The sequence below is a fragment of the Phoenix dactylifera genome, chromosome 13 (assembly GCF_051530095.1).
Source record: "Phoenix dactylifera cultivar Ajwa chromosome 13, Ajwa_hap1_PhDact_Kaust_v1.1, whole genome shotgun sequence".
NCBI classification, from domain to species: Eukaryota; Viridiplantae; Streptophyta; class Magnoliopsida; order Arecales; family Arecaceae; genus Phoenix; species Phoenix dactylifera.
The window spans coordinates 21,325,280-21,347,682 of NC_143202.1; the positions used below are offsets into that span (position 1 = coordinate 21,325,280).

Sequence of the window (22,403 nt, forward strand, 5' to 3'; positions counted from 1 at the left end):
CCCGATCGTGTGCCAGTCCAAGCAATATGCCGAGCCGTACAACGGTCTCGCCCCATCACATCACAGGTAAACCGACCCCCCTATAAAAGGGAACCCTTGCTTCTCAAAGGGGGGTTGGACACAGGAAACTCTAAGAATACTGCTCCTCTTTCTCCTTAAAATACAGTTTGCCCCCTCTGACTTAAGCATCGGAGGGCCGGCGCCGGAAAACCCGGCCACCGGCTTTTCTGCAGGCACCCCGACGGAGGACGCCGCCCGCCGACGGACCGCAACTCCCCTGTGTCCACCTGCCGCTCCCCCTCCTCGACAGACGACCGCTCCCGGGTCCAATTTCCAGCAACAACTTGCAATGGAGGGCTAACTCATGTGAGGAATAACCCTATGGAACAAATATCCTCCGGTGCACACACCAAAGAAGATCGCCGAGAGGTCTCTTATTTTTTTGCTATATAATTTCTGGCATAGCTGCCCTCAATGGCATCATACTCAAACATACACGCATCATAGTAAGTTAATTTCCTTTCCTTAAAAAAAAAAAAAAACTATGGACATTGCCCGATCACAACAAATAAAAAAAAACACCACCGGGGCTCCACCACCTCAACCACATCATCCTCCTCCTCCTTGCCATCGTCCACTGCCACCTCACCCTCCTAATTTTATATAAAGCTTTAAATATATATTGTATGCTTTATTGGTATATTTATCTTTTTAGTTTATATATTCTTATATTTCAATATACTTTATGTTTTTTATTATATTTATAAAATTATCAAAAATTTTATAAATTTTTTTTTTTCAAATTAAAGATATAAATGAGACGAGCAGCTTGCGAACTACTCGAACTCTATTTGAATTCAAGCTCAACTCGAATTGACTACTACCAAACTTAAGTTGAGCTCGAGTTGCTTAAATAATTTTTCAAATTGAACTTAAATAGCAAATTACTCGACTCGAAAATCTACAGCTTAATCATATACATACATACATACATACATACATACATACATACATATTATTTATGACAAAGCTTTAATTCAAGCTATATTAGGTTTGACTGGTATTTGAGTCGAGTCAAATCAATCTTATTATTTATTTTATTATTTTTTAAATAGAGCCGAGCTTGAGTCAGAATATTAAGATTGGATCAATCTTAAATAGTCCAAATATTTTTTAATCTTCACCCTTGGGAAGCCTCCGAGTTATACGAGGTATTTTTCCTGGGGTATTTTGCTACCTTCTGAGTTCTGTCAATCCCTGGCCAACTCTCCTCATCTCCTTATCTACGGCAGCGCAGAGCCGACTTGGGAGCCTTCCCAACCGTCGTCGAAACCTCACCGTCCTCGAGATCCTGGTAAGCCCGTAATTGCCCTCGTCTTTTCCTTTGTTTTTACCCTGCCTTTCTTGATCTCTTTCTTCTCCGGTTCACGGTAGCACATTTCTCCTCTAATTTCTCCGACGATGATTCCTTCGCTTCCCCATTTCCCTCCCGTCCCCTCACCAGCGCGTCATCTCTCTTTTGTTTTTGCGCTGCGCCAACTATCGGTTCAATAAAACTAGCATACCATGAATTACCATCTTTCCAGCCTCACGGTATCATCGGTCTTTCTTTTAGGAGCATAGCATGCATTCTCACCGTTCGATGAAATGCCTGACTAATGTTATTTTTAGTGGTCAATGACTGATGTTGCTGTGGACTGTTGCTTGTGTTGGTTTCGGCAATAATTTCCTCAAACTTGGTTAACGTTGACTCTTTTATCTATCCTTGCTTGGTACTGGGAGTTGTAGAGTCAACTTGATTATGACAAAGGAATCCTTCATTTCAACTTTCATGCAAAAAATCTTGAATGCTTCTACACTCATTTTAAAGCCTAGGCCTATTTTACGAACTTATATGAGCACTGAAAGTTCCAACAAATTTATCTGGCATTTGATTAAAAAAAAAATCTTCATGAATTTGATGTCCAAATAAGCTTCATAGATCATGCTATTAAGGACATGCCATCCATTTTTTGTGTCCAAGTTTGTCACCTAGCATTCATCTCAATTGATCAATGAATGCATAAGGACAACACGTTAATTATTGGTTGGAGCAGTCTTCTATTTATAATGATGAATGTATCGTTGAATGCATGCACTGTTAATGTTGTCTCTGTAACAATTTGTCAATATCTTTTAAATGGCCACATGAGGGTTCATGTATAATTCCAGTGTCCTGAACTAAAACCAAATCACTAGTAATATCATGTATGAATTTCATAGAAATAAACCCAATCTAATTGGATTTAGACATCTAATTGGAATTAGACAGAAAGTAGACAAAAAAATAAAAAACTAACTTTAGCCCCTTAAACTTAAATCTAACAAACATGATCCAAGCCCGACTGACTACATGACAAGCTATATTTCTTTAGCAGGGTTCTGGAAAGCAAGAGAAGAAAAGCTAGAAGAGAAGAGGGAAGAAGTAGGAAAGGAGGGAGGAGAAGATGGCAACAATTGGGGGAGGATTTGGTGGCACACAAGATAATGTCAAGCAACTCGAGGATTGCTCAGTTTCCAAGTAATCTCTTTCTTTCCTTTTCCAATCTTACATCTTATCTAATTAATTTCAAAGTTTTTTTTAAAGGTTAATCAATTAATCTTTATTTTTGAAACCTTTGCAAATCTTTGTAGAAAGCTAACAAGAACAAGACCGTATTACAATGATCTTTCTCCAGAAAGGAATTTTAAAGAGTTTGATTTGGCTGTTGGGATACATGACACTAATGCAATAGAAAATGTCCATTCTTATTAGCCATAGAATTTTTTCTGACATCAATTACGGATCTCTCTCATAAAAATCCAATTTTGACCAGTATTAGATAAGGATCTGTGCCTTTTCAAAAGTGCATTTTTTTCCTTTTACCAGTAGAGTTAAATGTCTCTGATATACAGAAAATATAAAAGCAATGTGGTTAATTGAAAATGTGTCAATGCCGCTACATGTTCAAAGGATCTCATGTTACCATATGATCCAATGTTATATATAAACTATGATATTATTGAATATCTATCTTTGAGAAACAGCCAATTTTTTTAGCTTAATATTTTTACCTTTGGAAGTAGATATCTCTCTAGTTAACTAGAAAGGATTAGGTGGGCTTTTTTTACCTGGCATTTATGTTAATGATTCGCATCTAGCAAGCAAGTAACATGGTTATTTTAGAATGAAGTGAGAGCAATTACATGCTGTTTCACAATATGTATACATCAAGTTGTGAAATGAAGTTATGACGAAAAAGAAAAGAAAGTTTGGGTATTGAATTGAGTGCACAACAATGTTACCCATATCATCACATAAGACCCATCGAGGGAAAAACTGAGAAAGTAATGTTATGCCTTATCTTATGCTTAGTGTTGTCCATGACTTTAGTCATTTCCTTTAGTAATTTAGTCTCATAGTAATGTCCTTGATGTGCATGGACAATTTTAAGTCTTGAAGAGCAATGTTATTGGGTTGACAACTAGTCATAGCAAGGTCCAAATTATGATTTTTCATAGACTTGGAGAAAACATATAATAGATTATTGTAAGGTTATTTAAGGTTGGCACTAAGTTTTACTTGAGAGTTGAGACACTGAAGCTGTTAAAATTTATGTTTGAAAGACCTGCAAGCTGCAACAAGCACTAATAGTAGTTATGCTTAGACAATGAAATTTCCCTCACTATGGGCCCATGTGAAGATTTCACCTGTTAAAAATCGATTTATTAGTGATATTGCAATATATATATATATATATATATATATATATATATATATCAACCTTTTTCTAGGTTTTGATCAATTTAGGATTGAAACCAATATTTGATTTGGATTAGTCCATCAACAAAAAAAAAGATTTAATGGCATTATGAATATAAATCTTAACCAACACAAGGTACGACTGTTTACTAATGTTAAGCATATGAAATAGTCTCACCATTGTAGAAAAGGTAATACTTTTTTATTGTTAATCTATCAATCAATAATTTAGAGGGTGAGCCTTGGTGCAATACTAAGGTTGCTTCATTGTGACTTGGGTGTCAGGAGTTCGGAACATAGAAACTCATCACATGGGGGTAAGGCTACGTTAGGACTGGAAATGGACTGGTCGAACTGGGCCATGCTCCTACCTGAGTCCAACCCAATTTTTTTTAGGGCTTTGGCCGGGCTTAGACCCGAAAATCTTAGAAAATCCATGCTCGAGCCCGACTCAAGCCCAGGCCCGAACCTGACTTGAAATCCAATCAGGTCGACCCTCAAACAGACCATAATAGATCGCATAGTAGACCAGCGAGAGAAGACCGAAAGGGAGAGTGTAGCAGACCTGTAGCTATAACTCCGAATTTCTCCTCGAGACAGACCTTAGTGGCTGCTATCAAGAGGAGGGTGAGCAGCACCACCATGATCATGTCAGCCAGAGGCTGCGTCCTTCGAATTGCAATTGCTGGATAGAGAATGAGGGAGCTCTCTCCAGTACTGCCATGGAGGCAAGCGAAAGCAAAAATATAAAATATATAACAAAAAAAAATGGGTACGCCCACCTCCCTCTAAACTTACCTCCGTTATTCTAGGTTTGCTTCTCGACATCGGGGAGGTCAACCATGCCGAGGGAGGTGAGCATTTCCATGGTCTTCCTTTTTAACCTCAATGTGATCTCGGGGACAAAGTCCATGCGATGCTCGCACTCCTCCACCTAGAGATTGCGGGAGAATGCATGGAGTCATGTTGGATCCGGCGCATTTGGGGGTCGAGAACTCAGAGAGCTTGTTTTAGAGCCACTTTGATAGGATGATCGCCACCTCCTTAACGATCTTCTTGTTGGTGCAGAAGTTCAGAGTCATCCACCAATGATAGGAGATTGCCTACTCGCCTTTGCCTTGCTTAGATCGTCGATCGGTGATGAGGTTAGATCTTCAGGGAGACATAGACTAGCGATCATGTTTGATGAGGGCGGAGAGGCAGCGGAAGCAGAGAGAAAAAATACCGATGGGATGGGTGAGGGTTTTCGAATAGAGATTTGGTCTCTTTTAGAGAACTGAAAGTAGCATCCTTAGCCTAGCAAGTAATTCTAGGCTAACTTTAGGCTTGACTTTGGGCTTGGTTATCGAGCTTAGTTTGGGCTCAGGCTTAGGCTGGGTTTGGGCCGAGCCAAACAGCTACCCAAGCATGGCCTGAAATATGTATGAGCCTTAATTTTTAGCCCAAGCCCAATCTGAATTTACTCAGGCCTAGCCCCTTGCCCAACCCGAAATTGGTCCAACTTGAAGTCGGCCCGACCCAAGCCCGATTCCAGCCTTAGGCTACATACATCTAACCCTACCCGAATCTCGTAGTGGTGAGAGCCTCATGCAGGAGGCCACTCTTTTTTAATCTATCAATAATTTGTGCTCCTCAATTCAACAAGAAGAGGTTTTGTTGTTGTTAATACTTTGTAGAATGGTTGACTGCAAATGAGACAAAATTCCAATTCAATTCTTGTGTCTTGAAGGCTCTAATATTTTGTCCAATGAAGTAGTTGATATTTTTTTGGTGATTTGGGATTTGGCTATTTAAGCACTAATTCTTTAGCACACAATAAGATAGTGCCATCAAATGAGCTAGAAATTATAGAAAGTTTTTGAACATGTAAAATTATTTCTTCCTTTTTTGTTTTTTTTTGGGATCATGGAGATTCCTAAAAAATATTTTCAATTATGTGAAGAAGTGAAAATGACAAAAATTCAATGGATATGTCACCGTTACTTGTTCAATTACATGCATGCTAAACTCAATTATAATGTGTCAGCTATGGTGATCGAACTTTTTTAATTTCCATATATTGTCTCGTTGCAGAAATCCTTCTGTATATGTGGGTTGTCATTCTAGAGGTAGTTTATTATTACAAACATTAGTTGCATAATTGCTTATTTTATATAAACGATCGTAATTGATGGATTATGGGAAACATGATGATGACCTAAGGATGTTATCTTCATCAATGGATTATGAAAACCTTTATTGATTGGCAAATGTTAACTTCATCTATATGATCCTATTCACTTGATGAAGTGGTCTATTTATATAGCATTCCACGAGAATGCCATATCCCACTTCCACATCATTCAGTATATTGGGAACTCTCTCTCTCTCTCTCTCTCTCTCTCTCTCTCTCTCTCTCTCTCTTTTTCTCTCCAAATACTAGTCTTAACCTAGTTCTTCTAGGTTTCCTAAATAAAAGGCCCCTAACTGAACTTTGTCTTATTTATTTTCACTTAAGACAATTTCAAGTCACAAACCAAGAGGAAAATCCATATTATGTCCTTTGATGAATATGTTTTCACTTGATATATGTTCTATCCACGGACAAGCACGTTCCACTTGCTAAGTGAAAACAATTCTTAACCACCACCTACTATTTGACTTCACACGTTATAATGTTCTGCACGTTAAAGGATCCTAGCATGATAGATCCACCAAACTTCACCTTGCACACATGGTAGGAAGAATGGGTTTTTTAAATAGGAACAATGAAAATGCTATTAAAAGTCTCCATATAACCAAAATGGCACATCAGAACTCTTCTGGCTTACCCTTAATTTTATGATGGCATGAGATTGAAAGCACTTTAATCCTAAAGCTATTACTTAAGAAGCCATTTTTTGTGCATGTGCACATGATGCTAGGCTGCAGAGAAGCCAAGCTAAACCATTTGGACTCAGGTTGGTCATGCTACATGGGTGGTCAAGCTCAATCTGAGATTAAACACACGCTCAAACTTAGCTTAGCAGGCAATATCGTGCTTGCTCTCAGTTTTCAGTGATAAATCGTTTGCTTGTACAAGTAAAAACTAAGTTTGGGCTTGAATCATGCTCAAGTTCAAGCTTTAGCATACGGCTTTGATGGTGGACAGCATGAGCGAGAGAAATGCACAGGCAAATATTAATTTCTCTTGAGAGAAATACACAGGCAAACATTGGTTCCTTCTTGGGTGTCACATGGCAAAGTCCGGTGAGTGCACAAGCATAGGTGGAATGGAGATCTCTATCTTTGCCTCCACAACAAAAAAGAGGATTTTAACTTGCATGTCCCCATGGCAGGATGAGGATGCAGTTCTTAGCCTTTATTGAAGCATGATTAGTCTTGCCCATAGTGAATGTTTGTTGAAAGTTTCCTTCTAAATAACCTGTGGCCTATGAGATTTCTGCATATATAATTCTCATTTTCACGATAAGGGTCAAGGTATGGCTGGTTGGAGAAGTGGTTCTTGTTCCATTGGTTTGATACTTTGATTGCTACCGGGTGACCTATGATCTCAATATTGCCACTCTTAAAAATATTTAATTGATGACTGAACTAAATGATTTCGTAAATAAATATTTAGGTTCACAGTCAACACTATGTGATACACATTCCAGGGTCAGGTATAGACTCGATTATAGGGTGCATACCTGTGAATGGTACAAACCAAAGCATGGTGGTCCGTATTGGTGCATGGTGGCCCATATTGGTGCATGGTGGCCCATATTGGTGCATGGTGGCTAACCAATATCCAAGACAACCGCCTAGAGGCCACCTAAGCCCCCACCTTAAGGATCTTCACAATGTTTGAGTATGGAGAAACAGATCTATTAGTGAATTAGTATTGAAAGTTGTTAAGTTGGTACTTCCTATTAACATACTGCGTATTTGATATTTTGTATTTCACTTTTTGTGTAATGATTATTTTCTCAGTTTTCTTTATATTTCTTAGTTTTTTGATTATAGTTGTTTAAAAATTTTTTGTCAGCACACTTGGTAAAGACCAAGATGGATTGGCATAGACCCATTTTCACAGATGTGTCTTAGCATGTGACTGCCATGGTACGTCATGACATAATGTAGTATGGTGCCCCACAGTTCCATGCCATTCCATGACTAGCATGGATGCAACATTTGGTACATGGTATGCCATAGCGGTCAGCAGCAATGCGTACCAACAATACCATACGGTAGTAGTACCAAACTAGTATATGGTATAGAAGGCATGCCGAGTATCAATATGCCAAACCAACCCCTGTAACAAGCACATTGACATTGTATTAGGATGGTACCTGTACGAGATTCGGTATTGGGACAGCAAGCCTTGTTTGATACCTTAATCCTTGGCCATAAATCTTATGGATCTTATCTTTCTATTTAATGCCAAGTTCATTTCAACACAATAATATAATTATGATTGGTTAGATCGTCTTATTCTTTTCCAATAAGATAAGTAGACCTTGCGCTTGGAGGAAATTGGAATGAACTTTAAATATTGGCACCTATTAATAACATGGTTTCATGTAAGGAGAGTAACATTCATGGTTTTCTCTGATAACAGTTTTTCCTCCTCCAAACACAAGATTAATAATTTCTGCTAGTGACTTCTGTTTCAGTGGAACGTTAATTCAATAATTTCTTTAATGAGTTTGTAAACTTCAGCAAGTGCTGCCATTGTTTTCTTCAAATTAAAATGCTTTGAGGGAAGGAGAATCCGAAAGAAATTATATGAGAGACTAGAAACACATGTGCTTTTAGTAATTCATCTTTATGGACTCCGTATATCTTGAATCATGATTCCATTTAGGGCCTATTTGGGTGTGGTCCCTGAATCCATGAGATGTCTCTGCATGGTGGGAGTTTCTAAGTCAAGAGGAGTGGGAGAAATTGGCATAAGCTGTTGCTCCTAGATTCCTAATCCCTAGAAAGGTAACTTTTTGATATCCTGAAAATCTTCAGTTGCAGGGAACACCATGGATACCTACAATACCTTAATACTTTTTCATCCTTCAGTCACATCTTTTCACACCTTCATACTTGCATTGAATATATCATGCAATTAAGCTGTTAGGTGTTATTAATGACCCCTAAATAATTATTAAAATGTGGGCGAGTGGAATAAGCCGCTACACATAATGTAGAACATGGTAATCTTGTTGATTCCATTGTAGGGGAATGCTTGAATATTTGGAATGACGGAGGTTGGTGACCTCGTTGGAGTTGTCAATAGAACTGATTCTACTAATGTGGTAGAATAGCCTAAAATTCTCTGAGGACTAGAGTATTGTTCTGTTTCTCAAGAATGCAAATTAATTTCAGAGGCAACTCATTCTAATCAATTTATTGTACAATTTTCTTGATCTATAGCTTAGAAAAATACCGAAAAGCTGTGACTGAACTTTAGGTGCAATGTTCTTAGCATTTGTAGTTGAGCTTTGCCTCTCTTTTCCTGAAGAAAAAAAAAAATTGTAGTTTGAACCTTATTTATATATCACTAATATTAGAGACATATGAGCCAGCAAACCATGATAATCAGAAGGAATGTGGATGGTCATGCTGATAGCAGGCACTTCGAAATTCACCTAGCTAATGCCACAAGAAATCATTAAATCCCCAACTTTCTGGAATACAGCTGAAGGAAGCCAACTGATATAATTATAGCCTTTTTCATCATCCAGCCTATACTTTCTCAATTTTTTCAATAAAATCCTTTGCATCCTATTGCATGGATTACAAGTACTTACACCTGTTTTCTTTTCGCATGCATTAGCTAAATAGGCAAACTCAAGGCATCTTTTCTTGAGAATTTTTTGCTGTAGACTTTAAGGCATGCACATGAAGTGGTCTTGTTTCACCAAGTTAATGTCTGTTCAACATGAAAGCATAGAACAGGATAATCCAACAAACCGAAAGCTTATATGGTTCAGTATGATTGTGAGATCTATGCATATTGTAGTTTTAATTCATAAAAAAATCTCAATGCAATTGTTGCTAGTAGGATTCAGCTCACATTATAAGCAGCAACGGTTTCTTCTAAATATAACTATGACAAAAAAAATTTTCTTAGCAAGGCATCAAAATTTTTGAACAAAACTGCTACTGAGATAAATTATGGAAGAGATGGAAGTTTAAGCGACCAAAACACGCACATAGGATAAGATACTAGGCATACAATGTTAGGATAGGAAACTTCGTAACTTCAAGGATAACTTATTTGCATCTTATAGTACTATCTGACCTGGTAGTTCATATGATTTTTTCACATGCAACCATTGTCATCTGTAATGAAGTTCGAACATGCTAGGCATTTATATTCACATACAAATCAATCTTTCTATTCGAGACATGACAACAAAAACCTAAAGATGAAAAAGAACTGGTATAAGACCAAACAAGATGCACTTGATTGTGTAATCTGCCCATATGTCATAGTTTCATATTTATCATATGAGTAGTATGTATGTGTATTGGTATATGATAAGATCACACTAGTCGCAATGTTAAAACGAGAGAAAATAAGGACAAAGGTAATTTAGAGGGAGGACTTCTGATTTCCTTCGAGGGAAAATGGCCTCCAAATTCAAATTGAATTCAATTTCTGATATGCCGCTCCATTTCATCAATCCTCCTATTTGTAAATCCCTGGACACTCAAATAAGATCCACAGATCATGAACAGGGGTATTAATGGAACCATGGAGGTTCATAACCTGCTAACCCAAATCAAAACCAACCCCAAATATAGGATTTGGGTATGAAAAATAAACTCAATAGCAATTGGGTTGGATATGGATTCTGAAATTAGACCTAAGTTTTATTGGGTCGGGTTTTGGGTTTAGATAGATCTATACCTAAAAACCTAAAACCTAACCCGAGCATATGTATATATATCTATACATATATATGCTCACACATAAATATATAAATACATACATATATTAATATGTGGGTGTTTGTTATTTTTTATCATAAAAGAAAAATAATCAAGTAGAAAGAAATGAAATTGTAACTCATTTTGTTCTACCAAATTCCTAGCCATGTTATTTGTTGCAGTCCTTTTGTAATATGTATGTTGTGATCTATATCTATTTTATATATATCTAAAATGGAGGCTTAGCTTGTGCAGAGCTATCCATTTGCCACGTGGATGCTAGTATTAATGACAAAAATATTAATGTGCTTGGTCATCATATAAGTTCATTGTTTAATGTGCAATAGAAATTTGGCTATTGAAGTTTTCTATTTATTATAATTTGTTACATTATCATATTGTATTTTGAAAATAGTTGGAGGAAGGAGAAAAAAAATATCCCGCCCATCGTGGGAGGTCGAGTTGATGACACCAATATTAATGACATGAGTTTTTGCATGGAGGCTCGGATTGTGCAGATTTCTCCATTTGCTATGTGGACTCCAGTATTAATTACGGAAGTTTTTGCTCAACAATCATTAAAGTTCATTGCTCAATGTGCAAGAGAAATTTGGCTATTGAAGCATTCTATTTGTTGTAATTTGTTACATTTTTATATTACATTTTAAGAAGAGTTGGAAAATGGTGAAAAAATAGTACATCATGCATTGTGCAAGCTATATGCTAGTTTTATACTAAGCTTGATTATTGTAGGATTTTTTCATTGTTCATGTTTTTTGATTACATGGATGCTTAGATAACAAAAGCAATAGTTGAACAGATGCTCCCTTTTATAGATATTTTTTTATTATTTTTTAATATTTTCATGCTTCACAGTTCATGAGGTAATACTTTAGGTACATTAAGTAATTTGAAAAAAAAAGTCTTCAAGTATACCAAAATAACATATTAAATATCCAATTTTTGCATGAAATTTGACCCGTACCTGACCTTCTTTAGGGTCCAATATTAGGTATGAGTGTAGAGTTTTAATTGGGTTTGGATCTAACAAATATATTTTAGGTTCGGGTATGGTTACGGCCAAACGTTACCTGTTGACACCTCTATTCATGACCTCATAGGTCAACCAGTCCTAATTAACCTTCCAAGATATTATACTAAATTCCATTGAATCCATTCCAAGTACAGCTCAAACAAGGATCTCCTTATTTACTTTTAACCATTTCTAATATTCCAGAATCTTATTATACTACATCAAATTAATTCAAACTTTCTTTCTAAAATAACTAGATGAAATGAAATAATATATTCCTTATTGATTTTCTTCAGAATTAGATCTGTTAGGGTCAGTGGTAAAAGCAGAGTATTCAATGTTCATGTTTGCTTGCAGTGCGCTTGGTACATGGTTCTTCTCAGTAGCTGGGGCTTTAGTTGCCATCCCAGTGGGGATACGGAAGAAGTCTTTGGCACCCTTGGTCTTTTTTGGTACTACTGGCACTATGCTTGATATTATTATGGGAATCAGCCAGTGCGAAAGAGAACATGCAGAACGCCAAATGAAGCTTCTGGAAACACAAAATGCAGCAAATGCTTCAGTGGATACTGAGAGCTAATTTTTAGCAAATTCCTTGCACCACATCCACCTTTGTGCTTCTCTTGTTGTATAAAGCTTTATAAAATATTGAAGGCTTTTATTTAAAGTGGATTCATGTCTTGTGTTATTTAACATAGTGAGAATAAGCAAGATACTTAATGTTCTAATACCTTGTTTGATGTTTCTCTTAGATTCTTTCAATTTGAACTTGTATCTCATATCTCATATACCTCACCACCATTTGATGCTTAGCATATGTTTCTCATCGAGTGCCTGCTTGGACAAGCAGGCTGGCATGATTTTAGCTCTATTCTATAGTTTTTTGAACATAATTAGTTGTGGCTATGAAATTTAGACGTCATAAGCAATCATATTCATCATGTTTTGAGAACTGTGTATATCTGGGTTCACTTTGATTCGTGTGAAGAGCTCGATGCACCATGAACTGCTGGAAGGAGGAATAGCAGTATCTACAAGCCTCTTGAAAGAAAGAGGAACATTACTTTATCAAACATTTCTTGTTCTTTTTTCCTGATCTAGTCTTTTGAGTAAAGAAAGGCAGTGCCATGATGATTTATAACTCAATGGTGCACAATAACAGCCTAATGAGAAAGGACTGAAAAATCAGAACAGCTAACCATCCTGTAAAAAAAGTACTAGAGCTTTGAGCCAAATAAAAGGACTCACATTTAGCTTTGTGGACTGTTGTTTCTCTTCTCTGAGCAAAAGCTAAAATAATTGGGATGTATTCAAGTAACAGCAAAAAATTATATACAGAGCGCCTCACAGACAAATCAGTGGCAGCATTTCAGCATGCATGGAGTCCCAAAGATCACAAAAAAAAGCTCGAAGCAATCTTCATCATAATAGTAAAATGGTGATTGGGCTGCATCTTGCCATTTAGTTTTGAAAAACTTTGCCTCAACTAAGAATATCTACAGGAAAAAACATGGAAAATCTTAAGTTATGGATGTATGTCATGCATGAGGTATTCGATCTTCTAAAATCTTCAACAGAAACAAGACAAGGCCCAGAATATTAGATCTCCTCCCAAGGTTAACAAAGAGAGACTCCCTCCATTACAAGTGGGTAGGATCATTACCTACCATGATGAAAGATACAGGCTTGTAATTTTGGTTGTCAGAGGGTTTATCATGATATGCCTCAGAACATCTTTTCAATGCTAGAAGGCCCAGAATAAATGACTAGGATTGAACAACTGGGTTATAGCATGGTTTCATACTTGTTTCAAATGTTCCTACTAAAGTTTGCCGTCTCGATACCGGACCTTATACTGATGCTACACTAGCACAGTATCGGTATAATATGGTACAGAATGTTTTTTAGGTATTGGGTATCAATACTGAACCAGTACTAGATCAAATCTAAGTAATGAGCCTCCAAGGGAGGGGATTTGTCATGAGACAGCACCAGGTCAAGCAACCAACCTATGGGTATCAAAAAGTTTACCTACCCCCACTCCTAGACACAGTATTGTTTTATTACTAGACCGCACATATCAACCTGAAAGAAGAAACCAGTTATCTTATCACTGGCAGTAAGAGGGGACCCAGAAATTTCTAGTGCTAGGCTCTCTGCCTTCTCATAGCACATGTTAAAAACTAGCTAAGAAGCTTTTTTTGACCATTGTAACCAAGAAAGCAAGAGTGAAAGGTGGGGCATCCACTCCCTTGTGGAAACACTGTCCATTGTATGCATCTAGTCTGCTATTTGCATACCTTCACCAGTGTGCTTAATAAAGACAGCATGCCACTGACAATGTGAATCCAAAAGTATGTGCTTACTAGAAAATTGTGCCTATAGCTTCTAAGTCCATGTCTTCTTACAGGGAGACTCAGGGTCAAGTCATTACAGCAGAAAAGAGGCGACATGAAAAGGACTTCAGGGACAAATTTTTCCTGTAATGACAGGAAGGGGGCTAGAGGATAGCTCATCTCTCTGTGAGTATGTTGGTGGTGGTGGGTGGATGGTTGTGGGGTTTGTTGGGGCCAGTCAACCTTTCAAAATGGAGCAGCGTTCTCACATCCAAAAGCAGCATTGTCCCAGTAAAAAACAACCAATACTTATAAATAATTTTCCTCCTCAAGAAAAGGAATAAATTGGATTCAGTCACTGGACATATTAATGTATCTCTTAATGAGCCCTCTGAGGAAATTTATTTCATTTGGATAATGCAGTTTCAAGTTGCATATTATGCAGTTTCTTCATAAATTAGAGTACTTGCAGGCTAATGAAGAGATAACTGGACAATCAGGGCGTGGATTAGTTCTTCAAATTCTAATAAACAGAAATCAAAGCTATTCTTTTCTGAATTTATGGGAGTAGCTGCACACTGTTGACAATATAGCAAGAACAAACAACGCTGACCCTCAAAGGATGGCTAGTTACAATTCAGCTCAAGAACAGAAACATAGTCAAGAAGAGAAGGTCAATTATTTAAAGCAGGTTATAAACTTGTCTAAAACACTCCACGCACAAAAAGATAAGTGAAATTTAAAGGAAAAAAAGCAGCTTTGATGCCTAGGCTTCTCCAGAGAAATCTACTCTCTCAAAGTTGCAACCCACTAAAGAGTTCTGATAGCAATAACCACCACAACCACCACCACCCATCCACAAAAACCGAAAATAGAGAAAGAGAACAAAACAAAACAGAAAGATGTTTATTACCATCAGATTATCTTCCAATGGACAAGTTGCTGTTTCGTTGTTCCAGTATCCTTTGCAAAGATAACAAATCCGAGTATCCATATGACACCTAAAAGCACCATTAGAAGTAACAGATTTGGAATTGTCTTTATCACTTTTTTCCCCAGCAAGAATAGAGGGGAACTACAATCCCTAGCAAGCTGCGGAAAAATGAAAGAACAGAAACATGGGATGGATATAATCACTAAACCGTAATCATCAACCCATTTTTATGACTTCCACAAGAAACATGCCATCCATTTTGTGAAAAGTACATCTGACTCCTAAGAAAAAAATCAATAAAATCACCACTGTAATCATCATCCTATGGTTCAATTGCTGTTTAATAGCTTTCCCATGCTGAACCAATCAAGGTCCGGTGAACCGTGCCGAACCAATCGGTTCAATGTGTATTGAACCAAACTGTTCTGTTACCAGTATCATTCAGAAGCTCTCTTCGAAACGATAACTCCTCTCCCTCCCGACCCTTTGAAACCCTTGCCTCTTCTCTCTCCCTCTAGCCTGCTCCTCCAGCATCTCTCCCTCTCTGAGGGTTTTTCAAAGCCCTTACCAGATTCAGCCTCTCCCCCTTGTTGTTGAAGCTCACAAAGCCTTCAAAGCCATTGAAGGCCTCATCCTTCGGATCCGGCCTCACTCCCTTGTTGCAAAAACCTCGAAGCCCTCCTCCCCGGATCCAACCTCTCTCTCTCATCGCAAAGCCCTCGAAGCCTGTCCAAACCCGTCGAAGCCTAACCAGGTGAGCCCTCGAACATGCCGCAGTTTGGTACCTTGATATTGTATAGACCAGTACTATACCGTATCAATCGCTGGCCGACATACTTATCGATACCCATGATATGTTGTACCATACCGTATCGGACGATACCGAGCGTCCGGTACCGGTATGCCGGCGTACCGACACTCGGTATACCGGACGTACCGCATACCGTACCGATACTATAATAATGTGGCACCGATACAGAGTCCGGTACCGGTACGGTGAACCTTGTCGGTACTAGTTCTACTTTTCTTAAAACCAATATTGCAATACAACTATATGAGTTACTCAGAGGAGAGTTGGGTGATACAGATTTATCCTTGTAATTTCTATAATAGAGTTGATATCCCTAGCTCTACAACTCATTTATGATATTAGGAACTAAAGGAAGACAGAATCTAGAAAACCATAAATATTTTATGGTATGAACTATCTTTTTCCCGCCTTCAACCTCCCCGATCAAATCTTTCTCCTATTTCTTAATAAAATGATCGTTAAGTAGGAAATTAGATATTACAATTCATCAACTGCAGTCTTTCCATACAGCCTCTAGGTAGTTCCAGATTTGAAATACCTCATTTGGAAGTTTACCATGAGGTTTGATCAGACCTCTAGAAAGACAAGTCTTACAAATTACAGACAGGTAAATTGAACATACAGCTGGCTTAACTTCAGCAAAACTTATTAGGTCCAACTTGTTTATCTTTAAATTGATTCAACCTTTTAAAAGAATTGACCGTTTATCTGGCATTTATACTGCATTTACCATAGGTGAAAACTGAGACCTTAATGCACATGTTTATTATTTGTTATACCTCCGTTTTTATCTATTTATCTGTTACACCAAAAAGAAATGCATTATGATGTGCAGCAAAGACTAGGCAGGCCATAACAAGGTCAACGGTCTCTGATTCACTTAGAAGAACTACAAAAGAGAAGATGAAGACTAAGAGGAAGAATGAGGCAAGTTCCAAAAGAAAATTCAGACCCTGATATGAACTAATGATCCATACAAGCTGACAACAAATACAGGCAAAGCTTGTTGGCTATAATTATTACTTTAGCGGGTCTAAATAACAGCTTACATGCTGTTATGCAACATTTAGAAGCCTGATCAGATAATGCCCACCAATGCAGCCTTTAGTATCCAAAAGTCTCTTTGCGGTGAAAAATATCAGGAAAAACCAGGGATGTAAAATCATGAAACTTATTCAACCAAAATTCTAGCTAATGGAAGCACAAGCTTGTGGACTCTTTGAGATCCTGAAAGGAGATCCATTTCAACAAGGATGACTGCTGGTCGAAAAGAAGTGAATCATTACTAAATCTTTTCTACAAAGGAAGTGACTCAACCCGTCCGCTCTTCCATAACTCGTTGTAAACAATCCTATTGCAAAAGACAAATATGTAATTCTGCAGGGAAAAAGATTTTATAAAATGAAATCAAAATGATAGGGCAATTTCTTTGTGGTGTATCTTGATGTGTTTTCTGATCCTTGCACATAGATGTAAGCATCACTTAATCAAGTTCTATTCAACATGCACAACCTCAGTAAAGTTGCATGAAATACTCCAGGCCACTGAAGTCACAGAGATTCTCTAATACAGATCCCAAAAATATCATCAATTTTTTTTCCTGGATTCCTTAAGTTTTTTTTATGCATTCCTCGTGTATGGGAAGTAAACCTTGTGTTAATTGGCAGCAGTAGCAATCATAAGCGTAATTATCACTGGACTGCTAAAAAGTAATGCCATAATTTAATCAGAACTGTTACCACACGGAGAGTTAGTAAATCAGATGGTACAATCTCAAAGTCAACAGAACATCGAGGCTGGCTGGAAGAAGAATTCATGAATAAATTAGTTCTAGAAGAAAACAAATTCCCAGAATGTAAACATTTGAAAACTCACTCGATTTGCATTGTACAATAACCAGTGTGATATCACATACCAAGAAGGGAAGAAGAGATGAATAATCTCCCATGGTAGTTACAAATCCACTGAGCTCCTTGGCAAATAAATGGGCCGCAGGCAAGCATGTGTTGATACTATTAAATCTTCAAAATCTATTGCACATAAAAGAACAGAGCTCACACATGCTTTCCCATTTCCACAGAAGAATCATCCAACCAAGTTAGATACTCATCCCCAATATAAAGCCACAGATCAATTTTCCAAGTGGACCTTCTCTGTAGCATTTGCAAGCAGCCTATGATGCCACTAACAAAACTTAGCCACGCTCACGCTTGCAGTTCCCTGGCAGGAGATATCTGTACTCGTCAGCATTCTGAAGTAGGTGCCCTGGAAGATGGACAGCAGAATACGAACTCGGGATCGGTCCCAGCTTAGCAATGATTTCCTGGAATGTGTACTCCTCTGGAAGCATATCAAATAGGTCTGCTCCTCGGCATATAACATCCTGAATCCTTGATGGATTTAGGTAATAGGGAGATCTCACGCGATCCACATGGCTGTATGCCATCATTTTGAATGTAAACTCACTGATGTGGCGGAAGCAGAAGCTGCAGTGCCACCCTGAATCAGCCAATAGGTCATCTGTCGTGCGGAAATGAGCATATCGGGTCTTCCCAGCTCGATACCTGTGAACCGAAGCCCTCCAGCTCTTGTCATCAAGGTAGAACTCGAATGAGTATAGATAGTTCCGGAGCTGGAGATGGAGCTTCTCAGGAATATCATCACACCACCTCAGAAGGTTGATCGTGTGGCCACTTGGGATCTCATCAACATCAGACATGATCAATAAGTCATCATCAGTGATGCCTGCTACCTTGAGAAGCTGATCCAACGCCACTCGCTGGTAAGACTCCTCCACGAAAGGATTCTCCCCCTTCACAAATCTCCCTCCAAAGGTGCCGTAAGTCAACCTGGACTCAGCAAACTTAAATTGATGCCGGTTCTTTGCGAAGACGAGGGGTTTCTTCAAACCAGTGAATGTAGAATTGGACTCCAGGAGAATAAACTCTGAAACATATGGACTCAGCTCATGCCATCGAATTTCAAGGATATCAAGTTCATTGCTGAACAGCACTGCATCAAAGACACGCCTTGGAGTTTCCCGAACTCCCCATCCATGGAGCTTGCAAAGGTTCTCCATAGAGACATTCTCATGGTAGTAGTGAGGGATGGTATTGAAGGGTTTAGGGGGAGATTCCCACAGGGGCCTCAGAAAGTAGGTGATCTTCTGGCCATGTACATAGATGATGAAGATAAGAATTGGAACACCCACAAGGAGAAGCAACAACGCCTTCAAATCGAAGCCCCGAAGGGCACATCGGAGCCTTGACATGCTCAGAGCTGCTCTTGAAGTCTGCTGCAAATTTAGATATAATGTAAGTCAGTCTATATTTATCACCACCAAACGGATTAAACAAACACCACAGCACATAGGAAACTGAATTTTGCTAAACAACTCTCTCTCCATATAACCGTTTTAGTCTCAATATCCGAATCAAGTTATGACACTACAAATCCAGATGGCATTAAAAAAATTTAGTAAATATCAAATTAGGCAGCAATTACAGGCTCCCAGTGCCTGGAAAGTAGCACTCAAATAGGGAAAAAAAGAGTTCCTTTTGACATAGATCCCCAAAATCACAACTTTACAATCCAAACTTTTAATTTAAACCACAGAAAAAAGAAGGGGACAGAACCCCTTTTTTCTCATGGAGACGGATAGGGCAAAGCCCCAACAATAATTCATTGAGATAATGATAGGGGGCAAACCTCATTAAAGCATAAAAAGATCGGAATTTTAATGAAAAGAATCCCACATTGCAGGGCGTTCGGAGGAGCAAATCAAATAAAATACATATAGCCTGATAGAATTCAAACCAGCCACTCCAAAACCCTAAAAAATCAAGCAAAAATAGATCCATAACCCACGCAGCACCCCCCAACCCCCCCTGCCCCCCACAAAAAAAAAAGAGAAAAAAAAAAATCAGAGGTAGAACGATGATTACCTCGCCGCAGACATCCTCGCAGATGTCGTCCGTCTTCTTCGAATTGTAGTACCCTCCGTCCGGCATGGTGGACCGATAAAAATCCAAACTTTTCCCAAGATTCCTCTTTTTTTTTTCCTTCAAATCCCTCTCAATCGAGCGGCTTTCTCCTCCAAATCCCGCCACGTCTTCCCTGCGGCGGCGATTCCCGGCGCCGGATCAGACCACCCAGCGATGCGGCCTCTCGGCGGAAACCCGCAAGGTCCTCCGATCAGCCCGCCCGGCGTCGATCTCCGCCCTCCCCCTCTTTCTCTCTCTATCCCCTACTAATCTATATGTTTTCCCTTCGCTTCTCGCCTCTTAACCTTCTCTTATTCTCTCTCTCCCTCCTCAAAACTCCCTACAATTATAGCCGTTTGGAAGGTGGAGGGGTCTCCTCCGATGCCTTCGTCTAAAAGCCCTTTTGTCTGCTTACCGAGCCGGATATCACCACCCAAATATTAAAATAACGAGATTAACACTACCTTCTCCTAATCCCAACTTCCCTAGAAAACAGCCTCTTAAGGGGTCTAGGATTCAATTTTTATAAACTATTTTTATAACTCGTCTTTAATTCCTAACTCCCCTAGTAAAGAGCCCAATAAAGTTCTAAAATTGAAAAGGCTGGCTCTGGCTGGCTTTTGACCGGGAGTTGGAATAGAGGGAATAAAATCGGAATAGCAGGGGGAATAAGGGGGGATAGAATAGAAGGTGGAAGTAGAATTAGAGGAGGAGAAGGCTTTGGAATTGAGTGGGGTTCGATCCCCTCCTTTTATACTTGCGGGGGAAGGGTTGATGCCGGCAATGGATGGAAAACGCGTTAAGGGATTTGAAGACTTGGGATGATAACTACAAGGAGACCCGGACCCTTCCTTGCCTTGTTCCAAGCCCAAGAGCATAATATTAGTAGGATATTAGCCTTTGGCTGTGTCCATTGTAGAAACTTTCAAACAAATGGTAATTATTTAGCTACGCTTTGTTATCATCTTCCTTTTGGATTCATTGATTTTATAATTAAGATCTCCTTGTCAATCATATTATTTTACCATTATTACATATCATCTTTTTGCTATATGGGTAATATAATTAATGATGATAATTATATTCCTAGAAGACTTAGCAAGTGTTGAAGTAGATCAATAATGGTCATTATTTTTGTAGCTATGGAAAATAATGTCCATTTTTAATTTTATCTATGAAAAAATGGTTCGCTAACTTAGCTTTTCATCATTCTTCTTACTTAGATACAAAGGTTTTTAAAATCAAAGCTTTATATTTTACTATGTGAAGCATGGACATTGGTAAAATCAAGTGGCATGACTGTAAAGTGAATGTTATTTGATTTGAAGGAATATAGTGGAAGACTATTTGGAAAACGGCAACAATTAAGTATAGTTTATGGTCTCCAAGAGTGTAATCACTTGGAACCGTTGGCATTGGTAAAACCTTGAGTTGGGTATGATTTGAACTTATGAACATAATGTTTTAAGAAACTTCATAGGCTCTTGTTCTTCCTGGTCATCATCACTTCTTGTAACTGTTATTGTTGTTATTTCTTGTTGTTTGTAATAAAAGAAGTTGTAGAATCCCATTTGGAGTAAATTGAGAAGTCAACACTATATGAATTTGCTACTAGTTTGAAATGGTCAATATTGGATATCACATTCAAGAACTCTACACAACAATCAAGAATGGGGCCAAGATTATAACCTTGAGGGCCAAATGCAATAGAGGTGAAAGTAGATTGGATAATATCCATCCGAATTTATTTTTATATTCGGATCGAATATAGATAGAAGTTTAAGCATCCAACTAATATCCATATTTATATTTTATATCCATAAAAAAATAGAAATCAATATGGATAAGCAACTATTCGATCCATATTCGAATATCCGATCTATTTATAACCCTATTCAATTTTATATATAGCACTTATAAACTTAAAAAAAAAGAAGTAAATGACCACATTAGCATACTACTAACTTGATTCTATAGTCAAAAAGTTTAATTATCCGATTTATATTCGTATTTATCTTAATATTTTTACTATTCGATTTGTATTTGTATCCATCTAAAATAAAAATGGATATAGATTTTTACATCTGACTAACATTCATATCTATATTTGTATTCATCAAACAAAACAAATATAGATATGAATCCAGTTTCAGTTCCAAAATGCAAAGAAAGAAAAAGTAACATGGCGATATATGTACTAGTGATGCTATAGCCATTCAAGATCATGGTAAAAGTGGGATTGTAACGTTGAGGGCCAAATTCAAAGAAGGAAAAAGTAACATTGAGGTATATATACTAGTATTGCTATGCAATGTAAGATCATGGTCTAAAACTAGGATAATAACCTTAAGTGCTAAATGCAAAGAAGGAAAAAGTAATGTTGATATATATATATATATATATATATATATATATATATATATATATATATATATATATATATATATATATATATATATATATATATATATATATATATAGCAATGCAAGATCATGGTCTAAAATTGATATAAGTCTTCACAATTTTAATATAGATGACTACTAGAAAAATATTTTTAAGTTAGATTGTCTATGCACTCATGATATTTTTAATATTAAAAAGCCTTTATTTGAAACTAGAAATAATTCATCTTGGCA

The 22,403-nt window shown here is 37.7% G+C and overlaps 2 protein-coding genes across 4 annotated transcripts; one reads left to right on the plus strand and one right to left on the minus strand.

Annotated features, from left to right (window-relative positions):
- The first annotated feature begins 1,165 nt into the window (after positions 1-1,165).
- LOC103723157 (uncharacterized) lies at positions 1,166-12,432 on the plus strand. 2 transcript variants are annotated; one of them, XM_026799991.3, is made up of 3 exons: positions 1,166-1,354; positions 2,415-2,560; positions 12,060-12,432. In XM_026799991.3, the coding sequence occupies exons 2-3, from the start codon at positions 2,487-2,489 to the stop codon at positions 12,280-12,282; spliced, it is 297 nt and encodes a 98-aa protein (XP_026655792.3). In that variant the 5' UTR covers positions 1,166-1,354; positions 2,415-2,486; the 3' UTR covers positions 12,283-12,432. The 2 variants fall into 2 exon arrangements, with proteins under 2 accessions (XP_026655792.3, XP_008812204.3); XM_008813982.4 differs by having other exon boundaries at positions 1,167-1,354; positions 2,418-2,560.
- A 5,148-nt stretch (positions 12,433-17,580) lies between these two features.
- On the minus strand, positions 17,581-20,505 carry LOC103723158 (uncharacterized). Of its 2 annotated transcripts, none has more exons than XM_008813985.6 (2): positions 19,728-20,505; positions 17,581-19,075 (listed from the first exon to the last, which is right to left on the minus strand). In XM_008813985.6, the coding sequence occupies exons 1-2, from the start codon at positions 19,791-19,793 to the stop codon at positions 17,978-17,980; spliced, it is 1,164 nt and encodes a 387-aa protein (XP_008812207.1). In that variant the 5' UTR covers positions 19,794-20,505; the 3' UTR covers positions 17,581-17,977. The 2 variants fall into 2 exon arrangements, with proteins under 2 accessions (XP_008812207.1, XP_008812206.1); XM_008813984.6 differs by having other exon boundaries at positions 17,581-19,078.
- Between the last annotated feature and the right edge of the window lie 1,898 nt (positions 20,506-22,403).

What these genes read in the sequence shown, in the direction of transcription:
- LOC103723157 (XM_026799991.3), top strand. Translation starts at nt 2,487, where the DNA reads ATGGCAACAATTGGGGGAGGATTTGGTGGCACACAAGATAATGTCAAG. An exon ending in GAGGATTGCTCAGTTTCCAA is followed by an intron (nt 2,561 to 12,059) that starts GTAATCTCTTTC and finishes GTTTGCTTGCAG; the next exon opens with TGCGCTTGGTACATGGTTCT.
- LOC103723158 (XM_008813984.6), bottom strand. Translation starts at nt 19,793, where the DNA reads ATGCCGGACGGAGGGTACTACAATTCGAAGAAGACGGACGACATCTGC. An exon ending in GCGAGGATGTCTGCGGCGAG is followed by an intron (nt 19,079 to 19,727) that starts GTAATCATCGTT and finishes CTAAATTTGCAG; the next exon opens with CAGACTTCAAGAGCAGCTCT.